This window comes from Dasypus novemcinctus, chromosome 2 (assembly GCF_030445035.2).
Source record: "Dasypus novemcinctus isolate mDasNov1 chromosome 2, mDasNov1.1.hap2, whole genome shotgun sequence".
Classification (NCBI taxonomy): Eukaryota; Metazoa; Chordata; class Mammalia; order Cingulata; family Dasypodidae; genus Dasypus; species Dasypus novemcinctus.
Genome location: NC_080674.1, coordinates 15,610,324 through 15,633,793, shown reverse-complemented (window position 1 = coordinate 15,633,793; position 23,470 = coordinate 15,610,324). Strand labels below are relative to the sequence as shown.

At 47.1% G+C, this 23,470-nt stretch overlaps 1 protein-coding gene across 1 annotated transcript in view; it reads left to right on the top strand.

Moving 5' to 3' along the window:
• ANKH (ANKH inorganic pyrophosphate transport regulator) overlaps positions 1 to 23,470 on the top strand; it is a 140,880-nt gene that overhangs the window by 89,563 nt on the left and 27,847 nt on the right. The window contains exons 4-9 of the mRNA XM_058307125.2: positions 1,683 to 1,801; positions 4,106 to 4,189; positions 10,783 to 10,953; positions 12,800 to 12,934; positions 15,079 to 15,171; positions 19,073 to 19,168. Of these exons, the coding sequence (XP_058163108.1) occupies positions 1,683 to 1,801; positions 4,106 to 4,189; positions 10,783 to 10,953; positions 12,800 to 12,934; positions 15,079 to 15,171; positions 19,073 to 19,168 (698 nt within the window). The remainder of the gene's footprint in view (positions 1 to 1,682; positions 1,802 to 4,105; positions 4,190 to 10,782; positions 10,954 to 12,799; positions 12,935 to 15,078; positions 15,172 to 19,072; positions 19,169 to 23,470) is intronic.

Below are 23,470 nucleotides of genomic sequence, written 5' to 3'. Positions count from 1 at the left end.
CTTGTCATTTGATGTCTTAGCCATTCTAGCCTCCCACCCTGGAAATCATTACTTGTACCTCTGCTGCTATAAATATCCTTGATGTCATCCCAAAGACCTCACATAATTCACAATTCCCATAATTCAAGATTAATACTAAGAAAAGATGGAGGTTCACTTCTTTTTGCCAGTTAATATGGTAATGGCATCCCCCAAATTTAGAATGTTGTCATTCTCAGTGAGTTTTAATACAGTATTTCACCCAAAGTGAGGCTCTCGCTATGCTCTTCCCTTTCTGATTTAAATGCAGCTGCTGCAGTTTCCATATTTATAAAGGAATGAAAACAGTAGGAACACCTACTATTAAAGCATGTGTAAAACACTGTGAAGAAATTGGAGATTATTACTTTCATATATAGTCTAAACATGGATTAGTACAGTAGAACATAGGCACATTTTTATTTAATCTTTGCTAATAATATTTGCCTGAATGTCCACCTACTACAATAGGTAGACATTTCTCTTTCTTCCTTTGTATCTTTTAGATAGACCTACCTGCATTCAGCCCATGTTGATGGAGTGTGTTATGTTCCCATCACACACTGGTAACAAGTCCTCAGATTGAGGGACTTCGAAGGAACCTTTGGGTTGTTTTTTCCCTGGGCAGTACTATCCCAAACTTGTTAGCCCTCCTCCCAAAGAAATGAAATAAAAGGAATGTCAGGGAAGCAGTTGTGGCTCAAGTGATAGGGCTTCCGTCTACCATATGGGAGGACCTGGGTTCAATCCCTGGGACTCCTGGTGACAAAGAAGAAGAGAAAGTGTGCCTGCGCGGCAAGCCAGTGCCCACATGGCAAGCCAAGTGTCCGGGTGGTGAGCCAGTGCCCACGCAAGTGAGTCACACAGCAAGATGATGACGCAACAAAAGAGAGACAAAGGGGAGAGTCAAGGTGAAGTGCAGCAGAGACCAGGAACTGAGGTGGTGCAATTGACCGGGAACCTCTCTTCACATGGGAGGTCCAGGTTCAGTTCCCGGCGCCCCTTAAAGAAGATGGGTTGGCACAACGGGCAGGTGCAGTGAGCTGACACAACAAGATGACGCAACCAAGAGATAACAGCGAGGAAACACAATGAGAGACACAACAAAGCAGGGAGTGGAGGTGACTCAGGCAATTAGGTGCCTCCCTCCGAGGAGGTCCTGAGTTCAGTTCCCAGTGCTCCCTAAAAAGAGAAGACAAATACACAACAAGCAGACACAGCACATGCAAACGAGGGGGCGGAGAGAAATAAATACATAAGATAAATCTTAAAAAAAAAGTTGGAAACAACTTAACTATACAACCATAGAAGATTGAGTAAACTGACACTAAGTAAATCTACCAAAAGAAAGTGCAGCCATTGAAATGTAGATGCATAGCATGAAGAGAAGTTTCAAGAGAAACTATCTTATGAGTTCATTTTAATCTCATGTTATGCACACATACACATTCATAAAATAACTAGTTGATCAGAACCCCCAAGGGTTAGCAGGGATGCCCTCTGGGTAGAGGGAAGAGATTATAGTTGATTGTCTTCTACTGCCTTATGTAATTTTGTAATTTTTCTACAACAAGTATACTGTCAAATGTTTATATTTTGAGATAAAAAGCGCATAAAGACTGCTTTTTTTAACCACTGCCATGTGTGTTTTTGACCCTTTGCAGCATACAGTGACTTAGGCTACTACATTATCAATAAACTGCACCATGTGGATGAGTCGGTGGGGAACAAAACAAGAAGGGCCTTCCTGTATCTTGCTGCCTTCCCCTTTATGGATGCGATGGTGAGTAAACCATTAGCTTTTATCCAGACCATCTTGTCGATTCATTTTGTGAGATTTGCCTGTGTTTTTCAGAAGTTCTGGTGAGTGGCAAGAGAGCCCATTTGAGAATTTTGATTCAAACATAGAGCTCTTTTCTAGTCTATTCAGGATCAAGGAATCAGGATGGCTTTTTGATACATTCACCATTTGTGGGTTATTAGCACCCCGTGCTTTCTAGAGTAAGAAATCTCTTGAACCTACTGATAGGATTTCATTACTTGAATAACCAGCTCTACTCTGTTAGCTCAGGGTTTCTCATTTCCATAGACGATACCAAAGAATTCTCAGATAATGCTCTTTTTCTATTCATCTGTGTTACAGATCTAAAAGAGTGTTAGCAAAGAAAAATATTTCCAATCATGTCCACTGCTGGAAAATAACCCCTTTGTTTGGGCTCTGTTTTAAACCATCCTTGGAAGGAGACTTAAAAATATGTGTTAGTCGATGCAGTTTTTTACCACCCCATAGCTCCAAGTTTTTATACATTAGACGTGTGAGGTAAGTGGACATCTACATCTCGGTGAGGCAGCAGCCACAAATCCTTGGAGGAATGAGGCAAGGTAAAAATACGTATGGTCCATCGTCTAAAATGTGACCAGAAGCCTTCGTTTGTCTGTAATTAGGTTATTGGAGAGGCCTCATTGAATCTCAGAAAACTACTGATTTCGTGGTTGCTGCACCCATAAACTGTGTTAGTTGTGGGTCTGGTTCTAAATTGTCATTACATCACCTTCAGCAGAGGCTGTGCATTGTCTGAACGGTAGAACCTGGATTTTCTTTTTCTTTTTGTCATCAGTGTATTTGCTCCAGTAGTTGATGCCTACTGAGAAGAAAAAAAATCAAAAGACAGGGTGGGTAGAGTCCATAGAATCAAATTCCCTACGATTCCCAAATCACTGGCGGTACCATAGCACCTTAAACCAGGCAGAGAACTGAGGGATTGTGGCCGTTTTTCATATCCCACACAAGTTGAAGCCTCATTCCTCAACAGAGTCCATCATGTTACTCTAACACCTGTCTCCAATCTGTACTGAAAGTGGGGACCCTGTAATCACACAGAAGTACAATTATACAGTGAATGCAGGGACCTCGGGACACAGTAAAAGCAAACAGTCGGCGCTGAAGGACCACGTGCTCCACTTCCCTTCAGCTGGATGTGGTCGTCGTGGGAGAGTTGCCACAACGCAGCGTTAGTAACACCAGAACATTTGTGATAGATACCCTTTCATCTTTCATTTATAAATTCCTCCCAAAGACCCCAGTTTAGAAGCAAGAGTCCGCTGGTAAAAACCAAGCCACTGAAAAGGTGGGCCCAGCAGGCTGCCCGCGCACTCCCCACCCAGCCCCACCTCCGCCTGGCCCCTAGTATTGGCTGTGGAGCTAATATTTGAAAACCACGAAACTTCTCATCCAGGTGGCTTTCAGGCAACAAAGACAGACCACAAGCCACTGAGGCGAATGCGCTGTAGAGTTGGCTTTTCATTTAACATTCCACACCTTGGACCTGCGAGCCAGGGAAGGAAGTAGCCCAGCAGCTGCTATACAAAGTCTTGACACAGATCTGGGGAATTAGTAACGCTTGTCTGACTGTGTTTAGCTCCGATTGTTATTTCTGTGTCAGTCCAAATGGGCCTTTAGAGATAAGAAGGATGATCCTTAAACAAATCCTGCCCCGGACTTCCAGCCTTCTCCAAACCCTGCCCTCCCCTCTGCTTTTGAGTGTCCACGCCCTTTATAGGACCGTCCTCTTGTTTTCCCTCCAAGACACAAAGGGGCAGACTAGATCCTGCCCGAACCTGAAGACACGAAAAGAGCAGCGGCCTATTCAGGGAATGAGAACCTGTAATGATTGTAATAACTCAGAGCCAAATGAGAGGCCTCATTAAAGCATGCGGCGCAGGGGAGCTTAATGCTCTTACTTTTGTGATTCCAACTGTTCAGAGAGAGCGAGCTTGTGTTTCCTCCATTCTTGGATTTCGTCCAGCTTTCCTGCCAGGCTCACAAACCACCAAATACACGTGTTTTGCATGTAATTGGTACTAAAGAAATCCTGTGCAGTAACCGATTGCACTTAAAAATCTAATGTAGATTCCGCCTACCAGCCCAAGGTATGGTAATTTTACCAACGGAAGACTTGTCAAGTCTGTGCTGCTGATGCTTTGGGGGACAAACAATGTGTTTCAGAGATACCCAGTAAATCGTAATGGCCAGAAACAATACAAAACTGAAGGTGCATCTCATGCCAATTTCTTTTCTTTCCGGCAGGCATGGACCCATGCTGGCATTCTCTTAAAGCATAAATACAGTTTCCTGGTGGGATGTGCCTCAATCTCAGATGTCATAGCTCAGGTGAGTGTGGCGCCGGGGCCAGTCAAAGCTCCTCAGAGCCCCTTTCGGGGGAGTGATGGGCCGTGTGTGTCAGAGCCCAGCCGGGGCCTCGTTTCCATTCACTCGCCACACCCTGCCGTGCCCTCCCTCCCGCGTTTGTCGTGGATTGGCCAGCACTGTTGAACACACAAGATAGGACTTCAGCTAGTGCTCGTTAAATGCACAAGTACATGAGAACAGTGATAAAAGTGCATGTGATCTTGCTAGAATGAGGGCCAAATGAATTTAAACCTCGTGGCTGAGATTTTTGTCTTCCCTTTGAAAGAGCACCAAGGGGTCTGAAGGTCACTGCCCTTGGGTACTGCCTGCAGAGCCCGACATTTGAGTCTGTCCCCCCATTCTAGAGAGACTGCTCCTGGGAGTTGCTCTTACATGTGGTTTCTTGTGGTGGTACCATTTACACATCATTTGCCCACATTTAAAAGAACCAGGAGGGAGCAGGGGTAGCTCAGTGGGTTGAGCGCCTGCTTCCCCCCTATGCAGTCCTGGTTCAGTCCCCAGCGCCTCCGGAAAAAAAAGGCAGGTAGGAGTTTTGGTTACGTTTTCCGTGCTGCCTAAGAGGAAGAGTACCTCCATTTCATTTCTGGACTTGGCCTTCAATTGTCCTTCCTTTCTTCTCCCTCCGAGGATTCCACCTGAGAAATTGCAGAACAAAACTAGACTGAGCCCTGGTTCTACCCTGTTCAATAATCAGGGAGTCGAGGGAATGATCCTTGAGAGAGGCCGTGACTCTACCCTCCCAGTTCTCAGTCTCGCTCTCTGAATGTCTCCATGCATTACCCCCCTGTTTTTCCCAATGTACACTTTGGTTTTTTAGCCACCTTTTTGAAACTCTTCAACTGTTAGTACCTTTCCAAAGTCAAGAAATACATTTTCACATTAATTGTATTTACTCCATTGATCACTGTCAAAAGTAATTCCTGTTGACACTTCGTGTATGTCTGCGTACTAGCTAACGTCGTTCTTTGATATAGTTTTGTTCATTGTATTTGTAAGTTATTAGGGATTTTTGTCCTAGTCTCACTTTTCATCCATCCTCTGAGAGATGAACTAAACTGCTTTATTGACTAATGACATAAATTTGAAATTAAGGATGCATCTCTCATTTCAAAAGCTGGTATCACCAAATCACCAACTCAGCATTTGTAGATGGGTCCTTCTTGAAAGACCAAAAAAAAAAAAGTTAATTTTGCCTAAGGTAAATATAGTAAGTATTCAAGGGCTGAAGAAAAAAAACATAGCCTTGAAAGTGCTTTGCCAGTACGCCTACAGCCGTTTTCCTTCTCAGCTTTAAACCTGACCCTGGGCCTCTGCCCACTGAAGTAGGACTACTAGTTCAGAATACCCACGTCTGATTCATAAGAGCCACGGAAGCCGAATTCATGTGCCATCTGGCCTCAGCTGTCCCTGGTAGAGTAGGTATTTTAAGCCTCGTGGTTTGAGTTCTTATCACAGTTTGGTTGGGGAAATAAATTATTTTTTGTTGTTGTTCCTCAGTCTTTACCCTCCAAGCTCTTCCTTTATCAATTCCATAACCACTGCTTGTGCATTTTTAATAGAATAACTAATCTGATGTTTTATCAGGTCATAATACCTTCTTTCCCCTCATTACGTGAAAGCACTTGCCAATTACCTACTTTGGTCATGAGTAAATAGATCCTAGGAAAGTTGTTTTGAAATACCACCTTGGTATAGGTAGTGAATAGTTACCAACAATAAAATGAAGATGGTTTGATAGTTTATAATACCTCTCACCTCAGTAATAACTTTCAGGTTTGTGTGTTGTTATTTATTTTACTGAACTACTGATTTCACCCCTGAGTCAGCAGTACAGAAGAGCTCTTGGTTGGTTCCAACAGGCAATGCCACCACTGCTGTAATCGTCTGTGTCGCAGTAGGTCCCGTTGCTGAGGGATTAGTGAAATAGCCTGCGGCTTTTGTCTTTTTTTTTTTTTTAAGATTTATTTATTTATCTGTCTTTCTCCCCCTCCCCTGCCCTAGTTGTTTGTTCTCTGTGTCTATTTACTGCGTCGTCGTCTTTGTCCGCTTCTATTGTTGTCAGCGGCACAGGAATCTGTGTTTCTTTTTGTTGCGTCATCTTGTTGTGTCAGCTCTCTGTGTGGGCGGCGCCATTCCTGGGCAGGCTGCACTTTCTTTCGCGCTGGGTGGCTCTCCTTACGGGGCGCACTCCTTGCACGTGGGGCTCCCCTACGCGGGGGACACCCCTGCATGGCAGGGCACTCCCTGCGCGCATCAGCGCTGCGCATGGGCCAGCTCCACACGGGTCAAGGAGGCCCGGGGTTTGAACCGCTGACCTCCCATGTGGTAGATGGACGCCCTAACCACTGGGCCAAGTCTGCTTCCCCCTTGTCTTATTTCTTGATCACCTGGACTTTTGTAGCTTGCCTGATGCCAAAACGAGGATCCTCATTAACACTCCCTTCCCATCAGGACCTGGGAGCCTCCCAGGGGCCCTCTCCTTCCTCCCCAGGCCTGGTAGCCCTTTGCCCATACTGTTTCTTTAACTGGCCCACTTCTTCCCATTTCCGCTGCCTTCATAGACTCCACGGGGTCATCCTGTCCCATAGATGGCCCCTGCCTCGCCTTTGTCCATCCTCTCCAACCCTCCTCCAGCCCTTCCCCACTGCAACCAGAGTCATCTTTTCACAGGGGAAAACTGGCCACCTTTCCCCTTGCTGAAAAAGTCGCTGCTTGGTGTTCTTGGGTAAGGAGCCAAAATCCTGACCCCAGCTGAGGACCCGCGGGCCTGCTGGCCCTCAGGGTGCCCTGCCTCCTCCTCTTACCCTCTGCGTACCAGCCACAGGCGCCTCCCTCCGGGGCCTTGCAGCTGCCACTCACTGTGCCCGGAGCCCATGCACCGCCTCGGCTCCCCCACCGCCCACAGCTGCCCCAGTCCCTGCTAGCTCCTGCTCAGGCCGTGGTGCTCAGCTCCAGGCAGCTCCTCGCTGCCCTCACAAATTACCACCCACTTGGTGGCTTAAAACAGCAGAAACGTTCCAGTTCTGGAGGCCAGAAGTTGAAAAGCAAGGCGTCAGCAGGGTTGGTTCCTTCTGGAAGCTCTGAGGGCGACTCTGCCTCATGCCACTCTCCCTGCTGCCGGTGGCTGCCCTCATCCTTGGTGTCCCTTGGCTGTGGCTGCTCTCGTCAGTCTCTGCCTCCATCCTCACCTGGCCTTCCACCCTTTGGGGTCACCGTTCACCCCCTTCCCCTCCACACGCAGCCTCCCTCGCCCCGCTGCCTGGCTGTCACAGTGCCCGGCTCTTTCCTTCACAGGGCTCTGAAAATGGACCTTCCCTGGCATCATCGTTGGTTGACGTTTCTGCCTCCTCCCCTAGACTGCCAGCTCCAGGAGTTCTCGGTTTGGGACAATTTTCTTCATCCTTGAACTCCAGCACCTGATACGGTGCCTGGCACATAGGCTCTCGCAGGGAGAATCCTCACCTCTGAGACAGTAGGTTCCCCTGTCTCAGGAAAAAAAGCCGACCTATTTTTGATGGCTGTATCACATTCAAAATCTTATCTCTGGATTGAATTCAACAGACCCAAGCGTTATGTGAAATTGGCAAATGACACAGAGCACAACAAAGGTGTGTGCTCCGTGATCCTTCACATGCTGGACTGCGTGCCATTGAACTTACAGGCACACCTCTTTTTATTGCGTTCAGTTCATTGTACTTGGCAGATACTGCATTTTTTTACAAATTGAAGGGCTGTGGCAACCCTGCGGCTGTCAGCAGCATTTTTCCAGCAGCAGGAGCTCATTCCGTATCTCTGAGCCTCATTTTAATTAAGGTAGACGTATTGTTTTTTAGGCAGGGTGCTCTTGTGCACTTGCTGGACTACAGGGTAGCATAAGCATACCTTCCCTTAGTGCTGGGAAACCAGCAGGTTGGCGGGACTCGCTTTCCTGGGGTGTTGGCTTTGCTGTGGTGGTCTGGAACCCACCCATGCTGTCTCCGAGGTGTGCCCAGCCCATCTGCGCCCCCGGCCTTGCGCTATGGCCCGCTCTGCGCTGCAGGCCATTTTCTTGTCGTCCCTACACCTGGTCCTTTGTTGCCCGTTGCCCGTGTCTTCCCTTTCCCTCCTTTTACATCCTCCTCCTCGGTCCTGCGCATCAGGCTTCTGTCTTGTGTAGCCCTCCTCGGGCGTCTTGGCTCCTGAGCGACAGAAGGGGTTGATCTTCACGACCTCATTTTTCACACGGTTTGTTTTTGGGTTTTTTTTTTTAAAAGATTTATTCTTTTTTATTTATTTCTCTGCCCCTCCCCCCCCAAGTTGTCTGCTCTCTGTGTCCATTCACTGTGTGTTCTTCTGTGACTGCTTGTATTCTTGTCAGTGGCACTGGGAATCTGTGTCTCTTTTTGCTGCGTCATCTTGTTGTGTCAGCTCTCCGTGTATACAGGGCCACCCTGGGCAGGCTGCACTTTTTTTGTGCTGGGCGGCTCTCCTTACGGGGCACAGTCCTTGCGTGTGGGGCTCCCCTACGCAGGGGACACCCCTGCATGGCGGGACACTCCTTGGGCGCATCAGCACTGCGCATGGACCAGCTCACCACATGGGTCAAGGAGGCCCGGGGTTTGAACCCTGGACCTCCCATGTGGTAGGTGGTCACTCTATCAGGTGAGCCAAATCTGCTTCCCACACAATTTGTTTTTAATCTCTAAATATAATTGCCTTGCTTTTATTTTTATTTATTTATTTTTTGTGTTGAGTGTTGAGCTTGCTGCAGACAGATTTACTCTGAGTATGCATACAAAGAGCAGAGCGCCTTAGAAGCTTCCATTAGGTAGAGATATAAATGGGCATCTTGGTCACATCACAGAAGTCTCAGTCTTCTCTTCCCACAACAGTTGTGTCCTTAACAAGGCTTCCCCCACTGGTCTCTGCCTCTTCCAGTTTAGACATGACAGCTGCCCCTCTTGGAAGCAGCAAACAGGCAGAAAGTCACGGGACCTTTGTGTTCCTCCTTGAGTTCTGCATCCTCCCGTGGATGTGAGTCCCGCCCCAACTTGTGTGCCAGGCAGCACCTCTGTCCCTGGCACCCCCTGGGGACACCTCGGACAAGGCCAGGCCCACTGACCCGGGTAAAGAAAGGCAGCCCGCACGAGTGTCATCCTATGCCGAGAACAAGTCGCCTCCAGCCTCTCACCCTTTCCTAGTGCTCAGAAGAGCTTGTCCTGAGGGTCCTGTGCCGCTGTGCCCTGTGCAGTTGAACGCGCCTGTGCAGTGACGCCTGCGCACAGAGTGGCTTCCTGTAACTTTTTTTTTAAGATTATTTATTTATTTATTTATTTCTCCCCCTTTCCACCCTCCACTTGTTCTCTGCGTCTGTTTGCTGCGTGTTTTTCTTTGTCCGCTTCTGTTGTTGTCAGCGGCACGGGAATCTGTGTTTCATTTCATTGCGTCACCTTGTTGTGTCAGCTCTCTGTGTGTGTGGCACCATTCCTGGGCAGGCTGCACTTTCTTTCGCCCTGGGCGGCTCTCCTTACGGGGTGCACTCCTTGCGCGTGGGGCTCCCCCACACAGAGACACCCCTGCGTGGCAGGGCACTCCTTGGCACGCATCAGCACTGCGCATGGGCCAGCTCCACATGGGTCCAGGAGGCCCGGGGTCTGAACCGCAGACCTCCCGTGTGGTAGACGGACGCCCTAACCACTGGGCCAAGTCCGCCACCTATCATAGATCTTTGATGATCAGGATAACCCTCCTTTGGTCAGGAGCACTTCTGACCAAAAGTGGTGTGCATGCCTACTTTCCTATGGCTATTTGACCATTCACGTTGCCACGGCTCAGGAATCTTCTCTCCCCTTGCCTTACCGCTGCAGTCAGCGGTCTGAGAGATGTCTGGATTCCAGGAGGACCCTGGACAGAGGCCTGCTGGCTGATTTCTGCAGGACTGGAAGGTTAACATGTTAAGTATGCTTCACAGACTGCTGTTCAGTAGGGATTGGCGTTTTGTTAATATTTAAATCTCTCCTTACTCTGGTTATTAGAACTGTTCCACTTAGAAGTTAGCATTTTAAACTTTGCTTTAGATTGTTTTCTAGTAATTAATATTGGTGTTTTGTAGCATTTTTAGTGGATTCCATATAAATGTTAACGTCCACAAATCTATATACTGTTATTGATCAGTGCTGCTCTTTATGTAAGGCAACCTAAGTCCTCATGAGTGGCTAACATGAGCATCTCAGCTTACCTGCCTAGAGAGGGAAATGCTCTGTTACATTTGGGGGTCAGGCCAGAGTTGCTACATCTTTTTTAGTGATAACTTTAGCCAGCTGTACAGTCACCTGAGAAGAATCTCAGTGAGGCATAGAACAAAACGATCAGGTGTTCTTCCAGTGGATCCCAACCGTCTGAACCTGAATTGTCTGAGAGCATCCCTGAGTTGTGGCCCGCGTTTTGGTTTTCTCTGCATCCGAGTTGAGGACGTTGCCCAGATATGTCTCCTTTGGGTTAAAGCGGGTAGGACTGGGCTCCTGTTTGATTGGCCAGTCTCCTCCTCATCAACCTTCCCTCTTTCTGCATCACAGGTTGTTTTTGTAGCCATTTTGCTCCACAGTCACCTGGAATGCAGAGAGCCTCTTCTCATTCCGATCCTCTCCTTGTATATGGGCGCGCTTGTCCGATGCACCACCCTGTGCCTGGGTTACTACCGGAACATTCATGACATCATCCCTGACCGAAGTGGACCAGAGTTGGGGGTACGTCCTGACGGCAGCCTGTCTGTACATTCACAGTAGAATAAGATCCTCTTCTACCCCTAAATAAAACGAAGGCTCAGTATAATAAGCATAAGCTCCAAGATGTCATACCCAGAGGCCAAGGGCTAAGTAGTGTCCTCAGGGAAGGACAGGTGGAGAATTCATGGGTTCTAGACATGGAAGAGACCTTAGAGGTCATTATCCAGCCTCCTTATCATCATACGAGGAGACTGAGGCTCAGTGAGTCATGTCAGGCCAGGAATAGAAACATTTATAAAAGTAGTTATGCTAGAGTCAGCCAAGAGTTTAGGTCCCATGGTATCTTTGAACTCACATTTTATCCATTTTTAACTTCACAGCAGGGCTTAGTTTATACTTTCTGTACTGGCCAATCGCAATCTCTTTTACAGGTACCCTCTCTGGGCCAAACTGATGAGCATTTAAGTACCATAGGAGAACACAGAAAAGTTTAAGGGGAGTGGATGTAGCTCAAGTGCTGAGTGCCTATCTCACATGTACATGGTCCCAGGTTCAATACCTGGTACCTCCTAAAAGGAAAAAAAGAGAAAGAAAGAAAAGTTTAAGAAATGTTCTCTGTCTTTATACAAATTTTAGTCCCTTTAGGCAGACAAGTCCAAAACAGAAGCAATATTTAGAAACAAATCCAAGACACCCCAAAAAGTGCATTGAGAATATCAGAGTCACTGAAGGTGAGAAAAGAAAGAGACTGACTCAGCTGAATAGTCTAAGCAGCTTCACTGGAGGAGGTAGATTTTTAATAAATAGTCACAAGCAAGGCATAATTTAACATAAGTGACCAAAGCATTCTTTTCATCCTAATTATAAACAATACCTGATTCATAGATTTACTAATTTTTTTACCAATCAGTATTGATATCATTTAGGATTACATCCATGTAACTATACAACAAATATGTATGATCATATATAGCCCTGAATAAATCCTCACATTCCACCCCCTCAGTCCCTCTTTGAATACGTGTTGCTTTCATCATGTCAACATGATAATTGTATTGACCACTTCCTCAATCTGTGGTCAGACCATCAGTGCAATCCGGCCTAGTTGCTTCTATCACTAGGATGACCACATCAAATCGGTGTTGACAGCAATCGATTTCTCATTTCTCAGCATTCAGCTGACAGCAAAGGCAAAGAACCTTAAATGGATGAGATGGTTCTGTGGCATAATTCTTATCCTCATGAGGAATCAAAACTAAAGATGCATGAGTTCCAGACTTCAAAGCTATCAAATCTTTACTGTAGAATTCTTAAGAAAAAACTTTTCTGTGTATTTTATATATGCATCTGAGCAGTTTATGTGACTTCTATTAAAGCTTTAAGAATAAATGCCTCTGTATACATTTACACATGCCCAAATAATGAGGCACATTTATGGGAGTTCACTGATTCCCAAAATAAATTGTAATAATTTTTTATTTCTACGCGTTCCCTCTTACTGACATGGCTTCTCATCAGCCAGTCTGATGATTTAAAGAAAGACCTCAATTCAGACCTATTTCTTAGGTCATGGAATTGGGCTCTGCCTTGGTTGGAGATGCCTTATATGGAAAATAGTGGTTTGGATCCATCGAGCTTAAGTGTGTGTTTTGATGACACAGGAGCTTTCCCACTCTTAGTGGATTTCTAGTAAAACTTCGTGTTTTATTTTATTTTGGCTTGACTTCTTATAGAGGCTTCCCTTACATTACTTTTAAGTAAATGAATTGACTGGGGACTGACTTTAAAAGAAAGGCTTTGGCTCTGAAGTTTTTTGCTATTCTGCTTCTAGATTGTACTGAACTTTTGTCTTCGTTTCTTGATGCAGGGAGATGCAACAGTCAGAAAGATGCTGAGCTTCTGGTGGCCTCTGGCCCTAATTCTGGCTACACAGAGAATCAGCCGGCCTATCGTCAACCTCTTCGTCTCCCGTGACCTTGGTGGCAGTTCTGCAGCCACGGAGGTAGGGCGGTTTCTGGGGATGTGGGCACTTGGAATCACTTTGGGAAGTGTGTAGTGTGTTAGGGGGAGGCTTTATAAATTTGCCTTGAGAGCTTAAGTCCCTTCCATGATATTAAATTGTCACACAGTCACACTGGGAAGCCACAAGGATCTCATTCAGTGACCTGTCATATCATATTAGATTTTCATGATTGTGCAAGAAAACATCTAGTCCATCCTTCTCATTTTCTACATGAGGAATCTGAGGCACGGGAATGTTAAAGACCCAAAACTAGCTAGAAGCTGGTCTGGTGTTAGAAGCAAGAATTTCTGACTTAAACCCAGTGGCCTGACCGTTTTCCCAGGGGCAGCCTGTCTGCTTTACTGTCATTGCCAAGGCTGATGGACTCTGCCAGGCTAGAGCAGATGACCGGGTAAAGGCCCATTTCAAGCTGGCCGACGCCCCCTTTCCTTTCTGTGCTCTCCTGCACATACCACCCAGCCCATCCTGGCTTCACGTGCTCTCTAGCAGTCGATCCTCATCCAAATGAGGATCTTCTCTCTTTGCTCAAGGAATTGACCTGCAAACCAGCAGCTTCTCTAAGAAAGGAGTGGAATCATTTCTTCCCCCTTCAAGTGTGGTATGAACAAATAGGATTACTTCATTTGTTCCCTCCTCCACAGCCCTGTGAAGAACTCATCTGTCTCTGGACAGATTAGCTGCTCCTTAAGGACAGTTGGTAGCTGCTCCTTGGGACCTCGTTTTTCCATGTTGCTTTCGTGAAGGAGCAGCCGGGAGCCTGGAACATGCTGTCAGCGTGTCTCCACCAGGGCTGTGCTGCCAGTTTCCATGTCCTGGAAAGCAGTCATGTTAGCTTGGAAGGAGATGCATATAAATCAAAAGTAGAATGCTTTCTCTGCCTCAGTTGGTTCCTGGATTTCATTTTTCCCGTCATGAATGTCATCTTGGGTGGCTTCCCTGACATAGAGCATCTTTACTTGAATACTTCTATTGACCAGTGAAAAGCATGTGACCCCCATCACCTGTGTTCTAGGATGCCACTGTCCCTTAAAGAAAAATAAAGAAAAAAATGTGACAAAATTATATATCAGAGCAGTTTCCAAATTAATCCCAGGAGCATAGAGGCATAGCATGTAGGATACAGAAATGGCATTCACTGACCATTGGCTTTTGCGTCAGGCATTTGGGTGCATTTCATTGACTCCCTAGCAGCCCCGCGAGATGGCTGTTCTTAATATTCTCAGTGTCCCCTGAGGATGGGGAGGCTCTGGGAGGGCTCAGGTGCCACATGGCTGGCGAGGGGCAACGTCTGAGGCCAGCTGCCTGATTCCACAGCGCAGCGCCCCGGCACGCTTCCTCCCGCACCCGGGAGCTTACCTCACATCCCTGGCACCCTTGGGCACATCTGCTATGTTAATTAAAAGAGAGGACGCCTGCACTTCTCCTTTGCTAGCTAGTTAGAGAATTGAACTCTGCCAAAACTCATTTTCATTTTTCTGGTTTTTCTTTCACATGAGAAAAGAAGCTCTCATTTTCACGGGAAAACGTTGATACCTTCCTGCGGGCAATCTTTAATTTTCTTAAATAAAAAAAATCAAAATCAGGCTATACTGATTGAATAGATATTGGCAGTGAGTTGAGTTGGAAGGGGGTACCTCCAAGGCATGGACAAATGTGTGCTGTTCCCCACCCCGAGGCTGGAGCAGACGGACACTCTGAGTGAAGATTTTCCGAAGAGCGGGAGGGCTCAGAGCCTCATTTGGAGACTCAAGAATTGGGCTACACTAGAGGGTTCAGTTTTACTCGTGGAAGGAGCAAAAGTTTTGGAGCCCATTGGACCTAGATTAAAATCTTGGCTTCTTGAGGCAGCTCCCTAAACGCATTTCTCATTGCATTAGTATGAATCAAGACGCAGCCTCCTTTTTCCCACATCCCACCCCCAGTACCGCAGCAGAGCGCCTGCAGGTGGCCCCTGGTAGTTTCAGCCTCCCCCTGGGCCTTTGGGCCTGGCCACCACTTGTCACCAGTGTGGCGTGCCCTGTCAGCTGTGGCCACACCTGAGGCAGTCGCTCTGCATAGCAAATGGCAGCTCCCAGCACTTTCCGCTGACGCCACGCTAACTCTGTTGATTCTTCCTGTTGCAGGCAGTGGCAATTCTGACAGCTACGTACCCTGTGGGTCACATGCCATATGGCTGGTTGACGGAAATCCGCGCTGTCTATCCTGCTTTTGACAAGGTGAGAGCCTAAGCCGTGTGATGCCTGAAACTCACTTTTTAAATTGACATACAGGGATCTTGGCTGAGCAGCACTTTGATGTTTTTCAGTCTCACCTCCTTTATAAGGTTAATGTGGTACTGGGGAAGCTAAAGGTAATCGTGGAATATTCTCAGAAAGTAACACAGGCCAATTTAAACTAACTTGAAGCTGCTCTTATAATGCACTTCCAAATCGATATTCTTATAACCACTTTTAGATTATTCCTATTGAGAAAGTATGTGTTTGCAAAAAAGGAAGATAAACACTCAGAAAGTTCTTCAGTGTATGGGATTACGTTCCTGCGATCTGAGTTTTAGTCCAGCTGGCCCTCTCTGCCCTCCTACCAGCTGTCCACAGTGAATAGTGTCCCCAGCAGTAAGAGCTATGGCTTGTGGACGTGACCGTGTGCTGGCACGCTGCCGGCACGTGCAGCAAGGTTTGGGTCCCGTCTGGTTTGGGTGCACGGGGTCCCTCCAGCTGATGCCGCTGGTGGCAGCCATTCTGTCCCCCCGACACAAAGCCCACGAGCGACCAGCCCTGCCGGCCTGTAGCCTGTGGCTGGGCCGGGACTGCACTGCCGATCATTTTTAAAATGTGTGCTTAATCAGAGCTTAACCATTAAAAAATAAATTAAAAATTTGAAGAGAATTTTTTTTAAAAGATAGGAATATTCCCCAATATAATAAAAGGCATATATGAAAAACCCACCAAGAAAAAAAAAAGCTTAACCAGTTGAACCTGCAGCCTTTTGGTCGACAATGAATGACTGGCAGAGCACACCAAACACAGATATCGTACAATGTTTTAAACTGGAAAACAGGCAAGACGCAAACAGCCTGCCACTAGTACTGTCACTAGTGGCCGCATTGCCTTGAATTTCTGTAGAGCCAGCTCTGCCTAATTACCAGTTTATCTTCTCCCACCAAGAGCCTGGTGAAGCAAGGAATCCCCAGCAGATGACTGAAAAGAAGGACCTCAGAAACCTGGGAGCCACACAAGCCAGGCCAGGGCTCAGCTGCAGGGAAAGGGTGCTCCCCCACACGCCCCTGACCCCAGAGCTGCCTCTCTGGGCTTCCGGGACTGGATGCCTGGTGAGGTTTCTGATTTCCCTCCCTCTCCAGCTTAGCCCTGACCCAGGGCATCCCATCTGATGGGGCTGAGGGGGACTAGGGGAGCAGGTCTCAGGACCCCCTTGCCCGTGCAGTCCACAGGCAGAATGTTCCGTTAGTGCAAGCTCATGCCAATGCAGGTGCTCACCGACACCCAGGCACACACTTCCCCACACCACTCTTCCCTCGCCGTCACCTGCCCTCCTCCGTCCCCACGCCATACTCAAAGCACCACCACATAGCGGGCTGGTGGCCTGGCCCCAGCTCTTTGTTCTAAGTAGGGCCCACAGGCCAGCACAAGCAGCTGCAGCCACATCAGGCTGCAGGGCGTCTCCTAGGTAGCGGGTTTTAGACTCCTGCTTCACAGAGTTTTGAGCAGCGACATCAGGAGGTCTGAGTCATGCTCAGCAGAACTGACGCACGTGGTTGAGTGGGTGTAATTCAGTCTACTTATAGAAACTATTGTTTTCCCATTTTAAGGAATATACGTATAGAAGAAAATCCTAGAAAACAAAAACGCATATAGGTCTTCTTGCTAAATTTCAGTTCTGACTCTTGGAGAATAAGATTATAGACTAAAGCTTGATGTGAGAGTAGCAGGTCCTAAAGGGTTAAAACCTCCTGGCTGTGGAAGTTTCACCTGGAATTGGTTTTGGTTGCTGTGAAATAATGAAACTGAACCATACAACACTGTACAGTTTCAGTGGAAGCACCCAAGATAAACATTGTTTTATTCAGGATCACAGCAGTTAGGAGTAATGAAAAGGTCCCTGTCAGGAACGAGCCTCTGTCCAGCACCTCCAGCTACCAAGAAGCCTTTAAAGGCCTACCTGTTGTTTCCAAGCCTTCTGGAGAGCTGCACCATGCCACTATGTGAATACGGACTCCTCACCAATATTTTAGATACCTCTGTGTGGACGCCCAGGATTTGCTGCATTGACGGTTGAAATCCTTAGCCTCTTTGTGGGCTGCAGAATAAGAGATTTAAAATTCCTCGCCTGGGAAACGGACTTGGCCCAGTGGTTAGGGCGTCCGTCTACCACATGGGAGGTCCGCGGTTCAAATTCAGACCCGTGTGGGGCTGGCCCACGCGCAGTGCTGATGCGCGCAAAGGTGTGCCCTGCCATGCAGGGGTGTCCCCCGCGTAGGGGAGCCCCACGCAAAAGGAGTGCACCCCGTAAGGAGAGCCGCCCAGCGCGAGAGAAAGTGCAGCCTGCCCAGGAATGGCGCCGCCCACACTTCCCGTGCCACTGACGACAACAGAAGTGGACAAAGAAACAAGACACAGCAAATAGACACAGAGAACAGACAACCGGCGGAGGGGGGGAATTAAATAAATAAATCTTTTTAAAAAATAAAAATAAAATTCCTCGCCTAACTTCTGGTGGTTCTAGCTACCCATGAACTGAGAGAACCTTCCCCTACTTTAAATTCTCTCTAATCTTCAGTTACCATCTGTGAGGGAATATGTTTTTAAGCAGATCGAACAAATGAAAGAAAGCACAGACGCTAACCTAATAATGCGTTCTAGCTTATTTCCACCATATTTGCCAAAATACTTGCCGTTTTCAAAGTAGAAGTGCACCTGCAGGAGCCCTAGCTCTGTGCCATCTTGCACCGGTGGCCTGAGTCTCTCCAGGGTCAAGTGGAGACTGAGCTCTCCTACCCTCCATGATTTTTACTTTGCTGTGGCAGTGATCTGTGACTCAGAAAACAGACACGTTTCAGAGAGCAGAACTAAGAAAATGTGGCCTCAGTAAAGGGAAGGGATTCCCCTTAGCCTCCACAGTAAAGGAAAACCAAACGCTGTTTTCCAGGTGGACTCTGTAATGGCTCTATTTGCACATCTGTCATCAGGCTGGGTCAGGACCGGGTGCTGAGGTGCTGGTCAGCTCTGGGACTAATTGAATCTGTAACATTAGGCAGGGGGTATTTTCCTCGGCTGATCTGCACAGCCGAGAGGCCAGGCCTTCGTTCTGATTGGGTGGGGAGGCCATTGTGGCCTCCACAAGCCTCAGGTTTAGCGAAATGTCAAAGACGAGAGCCTTACCTCAGACCACGTGCCCCACAGCACACAGGACAGAACTGACGACTGCCTTGAGAGAGGGCTAGGATCCCCAGGTGTTACAGGAAGGGGGGCCTGGAGTCAGTTTGGGGGTGAGAGATGAGAAGGGCTTTAAGGAACAAATGGGCCCTGAGCCAGGCCTTGAAGAGGGCGGTGGTTTTGAAAGTCAGAAGATCCAGTGGGGGAGTAGGAACCAAAGCAGGAAATAGGAAAGCACAAGGCGGGATAAGGGAAAAGCAAAAAGTTCCCTTTGGCCCAGGTCTAGACGTAACAGCAGGGAACGCGAGTCTGCGTCCCTTTGAGGAGGACCCGGAATGCCCGGCTGAGCTGATAATCAATTTGGTGGGGAGAGAGGTTCCCTGGAAATCCCTGAGCAGGACCGTGCCATCGAAGGCGATGTCTTGGTGGCCGCCACTGGAGCTGCCGGGCCAGGAGCCTCCTCAGAGCATGGAGGGCAGCCCAGCCCCGATGGGATGGAGTGGCTGAGGCAGTCCTGGGGGGCCTGTGGTCAGAATTACCTCTGGTTAATGTCCCCGTGCAGAAGCCTACTCGCTCTCTGAGAGACTAAGTGACAGGCACCCTCCAAGCTGTCCTTTGAAATCCAGGTTCAGGTGCCTCAAATAAAGCACAAGCTGGGAAACTCAGGGTGCATGTGCGGTCAGCCGGGTAAGCCATGCCTCCTGCCATCGCCCTTTTCTCTCCCCAGAACAACCCCAGCAATAAACTGGTGAGCACGAGCAGCACGGTCACGGCCGCCCACATCAAGAAGTTCACCTTCGTCTGCATGGCCCTGTCGCTCACAGTAAGGAGGGGGCTGCTTTTGGTTTCTCCTTCTTCTTTCTTTTTGGAAAGGGGTCCTTGCCATCTTGTACTAAATAGTATGATTCTGTAGTAGACTAATTAACAACCTCTTCCAAATATTTTCTTCCCAAAATATGAAGTGATTGTCATTCAAGGAGGTCAGTGAATTGAGAAATAAAGGCTCTGTTTCTGGGGTTTCCCAGGACTTCGTAAACTCTGAAGAAAGGCAGGCTTTGCCTTCAATTTCCTTAATACTTTTGTCTTGTTGAATAATTTCCAACCCATTTTTAAACAGCCCAAGCCAACCTTATAACCAGCCCTGTCCCTTTTCCAAACGTAGGTTGTGTTATTCCAGTTTCCACAGTAAAATGTTCCTTTCCTAATTTATGCGAACGTATCCTACCTCTTTATTCATCATTCAGCCAATACTTATCTAGCACCTGCTGGCTCCCAAGCCCTGTGCCAGCTGCAGAGGGTACAGCTGGGAGCAGGCATGGATGATTGGACTTGATTGCAGGGTCTGTGTGGGATTCCCGGTGTGACCTTAAATAAACAGTATCTGTCCTTCCCTTATCAAATTCAGAGATGTCAGATAAAAGTTCAAAACACTGGGAGAAAGTATTTGCGGGGTTTGACCCAAAAGTGTATAAAGTTATTTATAACACCTACCAAGAGTAGCAAAAAACATAACAGTTACAAACAGCTAACTCGTACCCTTTGCCCTTTGGGTTATTAAGGCGGAGATGGAACAGGGTAAAAAGAAACATGGGCCTTTTTGAATTCAGTTTAACTCTCAAGTTTCCTATCAAGCCCTTCAAAAAACGTCCACTTACATAATTCACTATCTAAGTATGTTACAGAAGACCTGGCTGAGTGCAGGTCTCATCTTAAACGACAAATAAGGAGCTCAGGCACAAAAGCTTTGGGTTCTGCCCATGACAGGAGCACAGTGCCTTCTGTCCTTGCCTTCACCACAGGAACCATTTAACTGGCTGAGCTCTGCTGTGGTCCTTTAAAATTCAGCCCGATTGCCTTTTTTTTCCCCAAAACCCAGAGCTCAATATTTGATCCAGCACCTGAGTAGGTGTAACAAGGGCAGCACAAGACAAACGACCCATGGCAAGGCACTGGCCCCCACCCAGTCGGGCCCTGCGGGGCTCGTCCTCAGCCCCAGCCCCTCCCCCAGCTCCGCCCCTCGGCCGGCCTCTCGGTCAGGGTGCGGGGGTGTGGCTCACCCTGGAGGCATCTACGCCTGCTGGAGCTAAGTCAGCTCCCCCAGGCCACCCTGCCTGGTCCCTAGGATTTCTCTCTCTGCTGTGCACGTTTTTCCATGGTTCCCTAAAACACTAACAAAACACTGAGCAACCTTGAAACTGTTTAAAAGAGTAGTTTAGGAGAAACAAGAGGTTTCTCCTCCAGGAACCGACCTCAGCTTGTGGAGACTGTTAAAAGACTGGAATCTAAAGTTGGGTTGATTCTGAGGCCAGCCCCAGTGGCTGGGACCTCATGCGCATACAAAGCAGGAAGCTTTCCTTTCCCACCAGCTCTGCAGACCAGGTACTTCTTCCGTTCTGTTTGAATATCTTCCCGCAGCTAGCCTGGAGTCCAGTGGGGAGCTTTACTGGATTGACTCTAAGAACATTCGGTCCCTCCTTCAATTCACTGGCAAGAATTTATACCTGTTAAAAGTTGCTCTTCAAGTTTATTTTGAAATAATCAGTATTTACAATCTGGTAAATGCTTTTATTTCCCATGTAGAGATTGTATTTTTTATTACTGTAATCCTAGATCTAAAACCATCTATAACCAGAAGTATCTTGGGGGAGATTTTCACCCGAGAAAAGGAGGCAGAGAATCTTTAGTTGGAAAGGAAGTTGTAGATGAACTAGATGAAGCCTATAATTTTTCAGAAAAGAAAATGACTCTGAGAATAAGTGACTTGTCCGAGTACTCAACAATAGGAGCAGATAGAACCCAGCTTCTGGAGGGGGTCTCCTGCTTGTTTCCTCTATGCTGCAGCATACCTGGAGTCAGAGAGACATCTGGTACCATTTGATGAAATGGTAGTTTCTTCAAAATATTTAAAATACTGAAGTCTTTTGCATACCTTATGATGATCCACACAATTGATATAATACCAGGGCTAAAGGAAGTGCTGTAAAAGACGCATAGAAAAAATGTAAGGGAATTGGCTTTAAAAGTAAATGTTACCCTCTCAGTATAATGTGCCTACCTGTTTATATTTCTTCTTGGTTTTTTCTTTTTTGTTTTTTCACATCTTTTTCTCCTCCCAGGCTGTGAACTTCATAAGGCAAGGGTCTGTGATGTTGTCATCTCTTGTCCCCAGAGTCAGGCATACTGCCTAATAGAAGGTGCACAATAATGTTTACTACATACCTGCATCAACCGAATCTCAACTACGAGATGGGGGTCAGAAAGGTGCTGGTGGCACCCACCCCTGGCGAGCAACAGCCTCTGCATTTATACTCAGTTTATCCTATTTGTAACATTCTTGAGGCCCTTTGCTCTCAAGTCCATTTGCTTTGTTTTCTGGGTTTTGTTAAGCTTCTCAGCACAGCGGAGGTCACTGAAAGGTTCCAGGGCAGCAGCCTTCCCGGCTGCTCCGCTGGTGGCCTTATGTGCAGAGTACCGGCTTCAGGGTGATGCCACAGCATCTGGCTTCACCTCGGATGAGCGCCTGTTGCCACGCTTACGTGGAGAGCAAGGCTTCTCCGAGAGTCTCTGAGAAGAGCTGACAGTGCGGATCCCTCAGACGCTCTGTGACGCTAACTGCCTATCAAAGGAAAACCAACTGTCCAGAAGTAAACATTCACCCTTTCCGTGAGAATAGGCTGTCTTTGGGTACTGACATTTTTGGTTTAATGGGAACCCTTTGCTTGGGAAAAATTTGGCTCTGTCACTTTGGACAGTTAATGAGAGATGACTATTTCAGACTGTTACAGTGCCATGCGTTTATTTATTCTCTAGTAGAGAAGTAAGATTTACATTTAGAGTCTCCTAAATCAGTTCTCCCATCATACCCTCATCCAAAAGCTTTCTTGATCCACTGGGCTTCAGGAAAAGCAACCACTGTCCCCTGCCTGGTTGAAAAAGGAGAATTCGGGAGTGCAGAGCAGAGGAGGAGTGTGCTCTATTCCCAGGAGCATCTCGGGGTCCGTCTCTCTGGGCTGCCTTCAGCATGCTCTGCAGGAGGCCACTGACTGGTTCCTTTAAGTGGGAGTGAGGATGAGGAAAAGGGTACCTGTAGCCCAGTCAAGGAAATAGGCTTCAGAGTGGTAGAGCTGTCAGATAAAAAGTAAGCTCACAGGGTCAGAATCTAGCATGTAGCTTACCAGGGAATGGGGTGGGAGAGGGAATAGGGAGTGAAGGCTTAAATCGTGCAGAGTTCCTATTTGGAATGATGGAAATGTTTTGGTAATAGGTGGTGGGATGGCAACACAACATTTTGAATGTGATCAGCAACACTGGAGTGTAGACCTAAATATGGCAAAAAGGGGAGATGTTAGGTTGTATATATGGTAATAGAATAAAATTTTTTTTTAATCCATGCAGCTGCAGTACACAAACAGTGACCACGCCTGAGTTAAAACATGGACTAGTTAATAGTACAATTATTAAAATGTGCTTTCATCGTTTGTAACTAATGTACCACACCAGTGCAAGATGTTAATAATAGGGTGGTATATGGGAACCCTGTATTTTATGCATGATTGTTCTGTAAACCCACAGCTTCTCTAATTAAAATAATAATAATAATCCTCTCAGTAACAACAGAGGAGTGGATGTGTGCAAACCAAGGTTAGCTGGTGTCTGCAGATTATTAACAAGGTGCTACTTTCGAGTGAAATAAAACCCAGTCTAAAATCAGACGGTTTAAAGCCATTTGGAAAATACTTTCAAATAGGATGCTTTTTTGTTTTATTCTGCTTTTTATTACTGTTGTTGTACGGAAAATAAAATGAACAGACTTATAAAGGGGAGCAGAGTAAGTTATTGGAGGTAAAGTTGCAGTAATGTGGGAGAACACCAAAAGCGGTTTCTGCTCCAAGGGGTGAGCTGCGGGAGCATCTTACATGGCTATTTGAGACCAAGGGAAGGTGTGGGGGAATGGGGAGGGTAAAGGGGACATGATTTATGCTTAGTGCATTTGTGCCCTGAGCTACGTGGACTGTGGGGGGGCTACAGGGACTGTTGGAGCAGGATGGGTGTCCTTGAGGCCCAACTGGTTAATTAGCAAGCAGGATGTTGATGTAAGTTTGTGGCCATCTGGTGAAGATCAGCA